We start from the raw sequence: 9429 nt of genomic DNA, 5'->3' as shown, positions 1-9429 counted from the left end.
TCACCACTAATGCACTTTGTTTTGAATTATGGTGCTGGAGGAGACTCTTGAGAGTCCCATGGACTGCAAGAAGATCAAACGTATCCATTCTTAAGGAAATCAGCCCTGAGTGCTCACTGGAAGGACAGATCGTGAAGCTGAGGCTCCAGTACTTTGGCCACCTCATGAGAAGAGAAGACTCCCTGGAAAAGACTCTGATGTTGGGAAAGATGGAGGGCACAAGGAGAAGGGGACAACAGAGGACGAGATGGCTGGACAGTGTTCTTGAAGCTACGAACATGAGTCTGACCAAACAGCGGCAGGCAGTGGAAGACAGGAGTGCCTGGCGTGCTCTGGTCCATGGGGTTACGCAGAGTCGGACATGACTAAACAACTAAACAGCAACAACAAAATGCGCTGTAATTGCGGATGTGGCTTTAGCTCCATCTGCACAATATATTTAAAGTGGTATTATACCGCTTTAAACAGTCCTAGCTTAAGAATCCTGGAAACTGCTCCTGTCTTTATCTTTTGAATGTCTATAGAGCTGGATGTGCGTATGTAGTGGCAATGGGCAGAAAGGCTCTCTCGTCTTCGTTACTGCTCACTTTTTACACACTCCCAATACTGAGTTCTGGACTGAATCACAACAATTGTTTGTTTTTTTTAATTGCAAGACTCCTGCACTATTAAAAACTCATGAAAGGCAGAGATTTGGATAGCTTGGGTTTCTTTAATCAACTTATTTTCTGACTGTCTACCCAGCAAGCGTTCAGCACAGATGCTGTCTCAGGGCGCTAAGCAACAAGATTAAAAACTTGCAAACTAACCATCCCATCACTGAAATGCATCTGCTAAATGCATCACACCTCTGTCAGGAAGAAACAAAACAAACGAGACAGACAAGCTGCGGGCTGATTCCTGGTGCAGGCTGATTCTTCTGGAGGAATGGTCAGTCACCGTTTTAAATCCGAAATGCAATCTGGGGCAGGAAGAGTTAAAGGAATCATAGAGGAACTGATTTTTGTTGCTGCCAGCTTTCTCCCCGGCGAGGAATTTGGGGGAAGGTAATAAGAGATGGACTTCTTCCTGTTTCAAGCTCGATTTCGCCCCCTCCCCTTCCCACCTAGTGACACATAAGAGGTTTGGGGGCTCAGAGGGAAGATTCCTCATGCAACAAAGGAGAGCGGACTGCAGCCACACTCGGGGGGCGCGTTGGGTGAGTCAGAGGCGCAAAAATAATTGCAGGGGGAAAAGGCAGAGGTGATCAAAGAGTGGGTTTCTTTAATTTTTTTAGAAAAATAAAATTCCCCTGCCCCCCTCTGCCAATCTGTGAACTGCATGAATTCTCCAGATAATTCCAAATTCATGTTAGCAATTGCAGGATACAGAGGTTGAGCATCTGTAGTGACTGTGGTGTGATTACCATGTGCTTCTAAGATGTGAAGACTCTGTGTGCATGGAGGAGAACGATCTCTTTTCCATTAACCCTGTTTTCCACCTGCACTGAGAGCCCAAAGTTCGCTGTGAGATTGCCTTTCTATATATGGTAGGAATATGCCATGCGGATCCATTGCTCTGTATAGCTGTGAGTGACAGATGCAGTGAGATTAGGCAAGGAGGACATTGCAGTCTGGTAGAAGAGAAGCTGTTTTTGGTGAACTTTTGGAGTTACAGCATCTAAGGACCGGGTGAGGTTGATAATGCTTTGGCTTCCCTGACACCTCCTGCAATCTGCCACTGCAGCCAGAGGCTGGGAGAGATGTCAGCAGCTTAATGGAGTCCTGGCCTATGAGGAACTATTCTCTGATTGCTTCACCATCCATTTCCAGGTCAGGAGATTTGACAAATTCAGCAGCAGAGTAGCACTAGAAACATTTGAGAGCCAGGGGACGCTTATATGTAGCATACACAGTTCTTACGCTTCGTTTGAAGATGTATTTCAAGACGTATTTCAAACAAGTACTAAAATAAGAAATCAGCTGTATAAGAAATGCTAAAAAGAATAGAATCATAGAATTGGAAGGAACCCTGAGGGTCATCTAGTCCAACCCCCTGCAATGCGGTAATCTTTTACCCAACATGGGGCTCGAACCCACAACCCCTGAGTTTCACTGTCTCATGCTCTACCAACTGAACTATCCCAGCTTCTTTTTTAAAACAACGTGAGTGATTGAAGTAATTTATTTCTATTTATACCACATTTCTGTCTCCTTTTTTCAGTCTGCAGTGATGGGATTTTTGGGTCCCCTCCCCCACGCCATAGGAAGTGAGCTCTAGACCAGTGTTTCCCAACCTTGTGCCTCCAGATGTTTTTGGCCTACAACTCCCATCATCCCTAGCTAGCAAGACCAGTGGTCAGGGATGATTGATGGGAATTGTAGTTCAAAAACAGCTGGAGGCCCAAGGTTGGGAAACACTGCTCTAGACAACTGGAGCCACCACCAAGAAAGCCCTGCCCCAGATTTGGACCCTCAGAGGAAAGACCATAAACTGTGCTTCTGACCCAGATCTGTGACCAACTGCAAAGGTCTATTAAATGCATATTTAATATTTCGGAGGTGGGGAACCTGTGGCGGCTCTCTGGAGCCTAGGGCTGATGTCAGTTGTGGTCCAGCAACACCTGGAATGTCACAGGTTCCCCCATCCCTGATGCATATCTTTATCTGAAAGAGCAAGTTTTCCTCTGGGTCACCTTGGTGCAGGAGTTGAGCTGCTTGGTGCAGAATTTGCACACTAACCCTGCTCATTGACCAAGGCAAGAATGTGAGCTTAGTTTTTTGATTCCTTTCATTCTCGTTGCCTGCAGACCATGCGTGAGGGATATGCTGCTCCTTTAATGAAAGAAGAAAATGGCCACTCCGATTCCAGATTCCAGGAGATCTTCAGTGGTACCTTGTGCCTGTCTTTCAGTGAGGAGCATCAATGCGATGAGGAACGTCTTCCTGGAGTTGTGACTGCACACCATTACCAGCAACGTGGGTGTTTCAGTCAATATGTACGGGAGATGCTATGAGGGCAGATGCTGTGTTGAAAGCAAACAGCTTATTGATGGTTTGGAAGGTGGTGGGGATACCAGACACCAAGCTGGGTTACAAAATGTACCCAAACAAGACGTCCGTAGCAGATGTCGTGATGGCTTGGACGCTGAAGGAGAACAGAGATCCCACCCAGAGTTGGACGTTGATGAGATCAAGAAAATAATCAAGTTGCACTCAAACACCGAGTGTAAGCAAACTTGTGGCAGCAACTGGAATGATCCTCCACAAGCCAATGGGGATTTAGATGGGGAGAATGATCTGCATGTCTATCTAGATGAGGAGGGTGCCCAAGATTTGTCTTCTGATGTGGACGGTGACATTAACCAAGACACGGGTGGAAGCCCTAATCAAGCTTTCCAAACAGATGTGGAAGGAACCCAAAGTGTCTCTCCAGAGGTGGAGGGAGAAGCAGATGGAGAGTCCACTGAGGACTTTGATTCTGATGCGGACGATGGAGAGGACCGTGTTCTCTGCTTGGATGTCAGCGATGGTGGCAGAGACTTCGACATTAGTCAATGGGACGTCAACTGCGAATCGTCCTTCACGGCCACCTCGCCCGCTTCCCCTTCTGCACCTGACAAACCATACAGGTGCCCCGAATGTGGGAAATGCTTTGGCACCAGCTCCATCTTGGGCCAGCACCGCCGCATCCACAGCGGAGAGAAGCCCTACAAGTGCGGCGCCTGCGGCAAATGCTTCACCCGGGGCTCGACCTTCCTCCAGCACCAGCGGACGCACACGGGCGAGAAGCCGTACAAATGCCCCGATTGCGGCAGGTGCTTCGGCCGGAGCTCCAACCTCATTCAGCACCAGCGGGTCCACACAGGGGAGAGACCCTACAACTGTGGCACCTGTGGAAAGTCCTTTTCCCTCAGCTCCACCCTCATTCAGCACCAGATCATCCACACGGGAGAGAAACCATACAAATGCCCCGATTGCGGCAAGTGCTTCAACCGCAACTCCAACTTGCTGAACCACCGACGGGTGCACACTGGAGAGCGTCCCTTCGCCTGCCGCGCCTGCGGCAAGACGTTTTCCGAGAGCTCCTCCCTCACCCAGCACCAGCGGACCCACACCGGGGAGCGTCCTTTCCGGTGCAAGGAGTGCGGCAAGTCCTTTTCGCTCAGCTCCACTCTGATCCAGCACCATGTCACCCACACCGGGGAGAAGCCTTACGAGTGCATGGACTGCGGCAAGTCCTTTGGCCTCAGCTCCACCCTGCTGCGCCACCAGAGGGTCCACACCGGAGAAAAGCCCTTCGAGTGTGAGGACTGCGGGAAGACCTTCGGCATCAGTTCGCACTTCTTGCAGCACCGCCGAGTCCACACGGGTGAACGCCCCTTCCGGTGCCCGGATTGCGGGCGCACCTTCAGCCAGAGGGCGCATTTGGCGCTACATCAAAAGACCCACCAAAACGGGGCAGCCCCGCATCTCCGCCACCAAACCCTCTACATCTGCAGCGACTGCGGGAAGAGCTTCCAGCAGAGCTCGCACTTGGCGCAACACCAGAGGGTCCACGCCGGCGAGAGGCCGTACCGATGCGAGGACTGTGGGCGTGGTTTCTCCCAGAGTTCCAAGCTGCTGGAGCACCAGCGGGTCCACACTGGTGAGAGGCCGTACGCTTGCAAGGATTGCGGGCGCCGTTTTGGGCACAGCTCAGCGCTGTCACAACACCGGCGTATCCACACCGGCGAGAGGCCGTACCAATGCCCACGCTGCGAGAAGGCTTTCTGCCAGAGCTCGGCTCTTGTGCAGCACCAGCGTATCCACACCGGGGAACTGCCGTACGCGTGCCAGGAATGCGGGAAACGCTTCCGATACCTCCTGCAGTACACGCGGCACCAAAAGGCGCATTTCAGGGGAGGGGCCTCAGCTGCTGGTCTTGCAGGAGAAGCAGCTACGTTAGCAATGAAGAACAAGCTGGTACCTTCAGCAGGGGATGAGACTTGAACGGTGAATGGTTCTTCCACAGCGGAACATGGAGAGTGACTAATTTGGCACAGGGCTGAGGGGAATAGCAGAGGCTTATAAGGCGGTGGGAATTCTGAGGAAATGGTGGCGGGCAAAAATGGTACTTAGGTGGGGAGCGAATCCTGTAGCATCATTATGCTGCTTTGGAGAATGGTGTGGCAGAGGGAGTGGGGCAGCTGTTTCTTAAGTGGGGTGGCCATTTTGAATCATAGAAGGTGTGGATACGGAAATTAGGGTCCGAAGAAAGCAGGCCCATGTAGTAGAGCAAACTTTTTCAGCAGGGGGCTGGTCCACTGTCCCTCAGACCTTGTGAGGGGTCAGACTATATTTTGAAAAAAGAACAAATTCCTATGCCCCACAAATAACCCAGAGATGCATTTTAAATAAAAGGACACGTTCTACTCATGTAAAAACACGCTGATTCCTGGACCGTCCGCGGGTGAGATTTAGAAGGCGATTGGGCCGGATCCGGCACCTGGGCCTTAGTTTGCCTACCCATGGTGTAGAGGAAAAGGAAAATCCTGTGTGAGGGACATTTTACATGGGTGGAAAGTTGAAGACAAAAATATTCTCCTCATAACCTCTTGTATGTTTGTCCTCAGGGAATATCTTTTTTCCTTAGAAATGCTCCCTAATATTAACATGTGCGTACAAGAGGCAGAAGAGAAAATGTTCCTCTTTGGAGGCACTCTTCCCTCCAATAATCCTGTGAATTTTACTGATTTATTCATGGCACTTCTAGAGTACTTCATCTATAAGCTGGACGTGACACCTCCAATTAATTCCTGTTCCAAGATATAAAACCTTTGATTTATTTATTTTTAATCAACTTAGGAGGAAATCGCTGAGGAAAATGGAAAACTGCTGCAGTAGTTCATGGCATTCAGAGCTAAATGTAAAATGTAAATGTAAATGTAAAAATACATAGGTCCCGCTATCCAAATACTTGTTTGAAAATTCACTTATCCAAAAATGAGGAATTTTTACCCAAACTCGTCATACACACTGCAGATTCAGATAACCAAACAGCCAGACCTGTGTGTAGAACTAAGTTGCCTTAAACAGATCTTACTTTTTTGTGTGTTTTGCTGGTCCGTGGTTGTTTTGCCAGAAACCATGGTGGCAGGGGAGAAAAAAAGGAGGAGAAATCAGACAAATATTTGTCTTTTGTAGGATTGATCCTGGGGAGATTTTGGTGGGCTTCTTGATTTCATTTGGGCTTGGTGCAGCTAATTTCTGTATAGCAGTGGTTCCCTGTTAGTGGGCTGCAGACCCTAGGAGGTCCACGAAACCCACCCAAGGGGTCCGTGGCACCATTCACATAACAAAAAATACCTTGGAAATATCAAAATTTTCAAAAGTAGGAGGTCTGTGGCTTTGCTTTTGAAAAACAGGGGGTCTGCGGTACTTAGCTAATTGTGAATCACTGCCGTATCAGGCTGCGTGGTTGATCTTAGCTGTGTTCTCTTCTGAATAAATATGTACGCTATTCAGCTGCATGTCTCTCTGGAACTGAATGGAGTTTACCTCACATTCAAACCACACTTAAAATGCTCTGATGCCACTTTAAGCAGCCATAGCTTCTCCCAAAGAATGCTGGGAGCTGTAGTTCGTTAAGCGTCCTGAAAGTTGCTAGGTTGCCTCCCGTTCCCCCCCTTTAGCAATCAAACCCTCTTCAAGGGATCTCTGGAAATTGTAGCTCTGTGAGGGGAATAGGGGGTTCCCTAACAACGTTTGACACCTGTAACACACAGCAGCTCCCAGAATTCTTTGGGGGAACCCACAGCTGTTTAAAGCAGTATTACAGTGCTTGAAATGTGCGAATGCGGTCTGAGTAGACATGTATAGGATTGGCCTGCACTTTCAATGGGACGCATGTGCTACGTAACCCTTAATCCATAGCATTGATTTTAGTAGAATTTCCACTGCAATCCTCTAAATGTCATTCACATGTAAATCCCATTGAGTTCAGTATCCTATACTCCCAGATAGGTGGGGAAGCCTAATAACTGGATTTGGGCCAATATGTACTGTGGACTCAGTACATATATTTTAAGGACATACTGGTAATCACTCCGGTGATTTCTTTTGTTTGAAATGCCAGTTTAAATGATATGTTGTTTTTTTAGTTATAATTGGTGCTTGGAAGAGTTTCAACTACTGATCTTCAGCTTTCCAAAGGTAATTACATTTAATTGCTGCCTTCTAAACATTCTTTCACCCTTCACTTTTAGGAGGGAAAAATCCCCAGCACTTGTCTCTGAATTTTTCGCTTTATTTATTTTATTCTCTGCCAAATAGTTGCTTTCTGGCAAGCAAATCTTCCACATGCCCTGCACCTGTTAAAACTACCCCTGTGCCCACCTCCTCTTGCCAAAGAGATAAACATAACTGTTTCTGGTTGAGAAGAGGGCCCTTTATTCTTCATTCTGCGCTTGAGGCGAGGACAAACCGTTGTGAGGAAACATTGTTCTTTACTTCCAGCTTTGTCCAGAGGACATACACCAGGAGGAAAGGGAATCTCTGAGAGAATAGGCTCTTAAGAGAAAGGCTGGCATTCTTGATTCCTTCCCCAAGTCTGAGAAAGGCAGTGAATCCTACTAGTTAGAGTGGGGGGGGGCACGTTTGGAAATCTAAGAAACTGTTGCTGGTTCCACAAAATGCCCATTTCACAGAAGAAAAATCGGCAATCCTCACAATGACACCCTCTGCAGACAAAAGGTAGAACACCTGCACACACCTGTAAACAAATAAAACACAAAAGCAGGCGACGGTCTGCAAAGACCCAACAACTTCCAACAAACCAAATCTCAAGAAAAAAAATAAAATAATTGAGAACTGGGAGCGGCAGGGAGCTGGGAGCAGCAAGGGTGTTGTTTGAGAGCGCTGTGGTGCCCACAGGAACCATGTTGGGAACTGCAGAGTTAGCCTGATTCTCCTGTGTTTTGTCACTGTTCCAGAACAGGGAACTGAGAGCCAACTGGGTTAGAGAGGGCAGCGCTGTGAGCCTGTCAATGCCTCGCTTTCTCTCAGAGAGGTAGAAATTAGCTTTTCAATATTCTGGGTAAGGTAGGTGGGCAGCCCTTTCTAGAGGAAAACACCTCTCTTGTGAACAGCAGGAGAGCTAGAGCAGCTGAAACACGCCTTCACAGATTCTTGAACAGTCAAGCTGTTTTCAAGATGTTGATGCGAAAACCCTGAGAAGAAACAGAATGGACGTCTGCTTGCTGTTCCCCAGGGATGAGAGACATCCCTCGATTAAGAATGTAGCATAACTGAGTTATCTCATTCACCAGTTTGTGCCTTTTTCACTTGCTTGTAATAAAGACTTATGGGCACACCTGGGTGTACATCTCTTATTTACTGAACTTCAGGATTGCCGTCTCTGCACGGTTTGAGTCTTGGGGCTGTCCTATGCCATAAACTTTGGGTCTGCTCTCTACTGTTACATACAGTGCAAGGTTTCTCTGGAGTTATCCGCCCTCCCTCAGACAGGTATTTCCATGAATTCGTAATGGGTAGCCCTCCAGATTTTGTGACTACATCTCCCATCATTCCTGATCATTAGCCACATAGCTTGTGGCTGATGGGAGTTGGAGTTCAACATCTGGAGGGCACCAAGTGGGCTACCCTTATATGAACATGCAAGAAGGGTTTTCTTCACAGGGACCGACACGTCTTTCCATGCTTCGTTGTTCTTAATTATATGCAATTAGATTTTAATAAGCAGCCGAGATGTATGCACGCACACCCTTCAGCTAGGATGCAGCTACAAAATACTGATGTAGGGACTGATGAAGTCTGATGAAGGGACGTCCTAAGGAAAAGCCGGACATTCCAGGATAAAATCAGAAACTGGGACGGCTTCTGTGAATCCTGGACTGTCCCCACATACCTAAAAGCCCGCCTTCTTTGTGGTTCTGCCACCCTCAGAAGCTCAGGCTGGTGGGCCTGGAGAGGGCCTTCTCTGTGGCAGCCCCTAAATTGTGGAACTCCCTCCCCATAGAGGTGCAGCTATCTGGCAACATCTTTATACAGTTCGGGGCGAATGCTGAAGATGCATCTCTACCCTGGCCTTTGATACATGAGGTGTATATTTTCAGGTCCCACCCTATGTTATGTGGTTGTATTTTTTAATAATAAGTCTTTATATTGCTGTTAATGTTGTGTTTTAGCCCCCCGAGGGACCTGAGGACGAAGGGTGGGTAAGAAATTAAAATTATAATTAATAGCAGTAGCCAAAACACAGTAAACTAAACAGATGTAACAAGAATAAAATGGTCAAATTAAAATATGATTAGAACACACAGAACAATAGCAGATTAGTGGCCATATCATCACCCAACTCCAGGAGGTTAATCATAATCATCTTAAGAAATGTATTACTTATACCCCTCCCATTTGGGTTGCCCCAGCCGCTCTGGCTTCCAACAGAATA

General features: G+C 47.6%; 1 protein-coding gene across 3 annotated transcripts; it reads left to right on the top strand.

The window, feature by feature from the left end:
- The first annotated feature begins 969 nt into the window (after positions 1-969).
- LOC309355180 (uncharacterized protein) lies at positions 970-6162 on the top strand. Of its 3 annotated transcripts, none has more exons than XR_014162454.1 (2): positions 970-1198; positions 2203-2266. XR_014162454.1 is itself a non-coding variant. In XM_081885754.1 (2 exons), exon 2 carries the CDS (start codon positions 2976-2978, stop codon positions 4968-4970), a length of 1995 nt encoding a protein of 664 aa, XP_081741880.1. In that variant the 5' UTR covers positions 1023-1198; positions 2789-2975; the 3' UTR covers positions 4971-6162. The 3 variants fall into 3 exon arrangements, 2 of the variants coding, with proteins under 2 accessions (XP_081741880.1, XP_081741879.1); XM_081885754.1 differs by lacking the exon at positions 2203-2266 and adding an exon at positions 2789-6162 and having other exon boundaries at positions 1023-1198; XM_081885753.1 differs by lacking the exons at positions 970-1198; positions 2203-2266 and adding exons at positions 2392-2509; positions 2789-6162.
- The last annotated feature ends 3267 nt before the right edge of the window (positions 6163-9429 follow it).

Source organism: Podarcis melisellensis, assembly GCF_964234715.1.
Source record: "Podarcis melisellensis genome assembly, chromosome: 13".
Lineage (NCBI taxonomy): Eukaryota > Metazoa > Chordata > Lepidosauria > Squamata > Lacertidae > Podarcis > Podarcis melisellensis.
Note: the sequence above shows the minus strand (reverse complement) of the source record. Positions and strands in the feature narration are given on the sequence as shown.

Excerpts from the sequence above, each read along its gene's own strand:
- LOC309355180 (XM_081885754.1), top strand. The coding sequence starts at position 2,976 with ATGTACGGGAGATGCTATGAGGGCAGATGCTGTGTTGAAAGCAAACAG.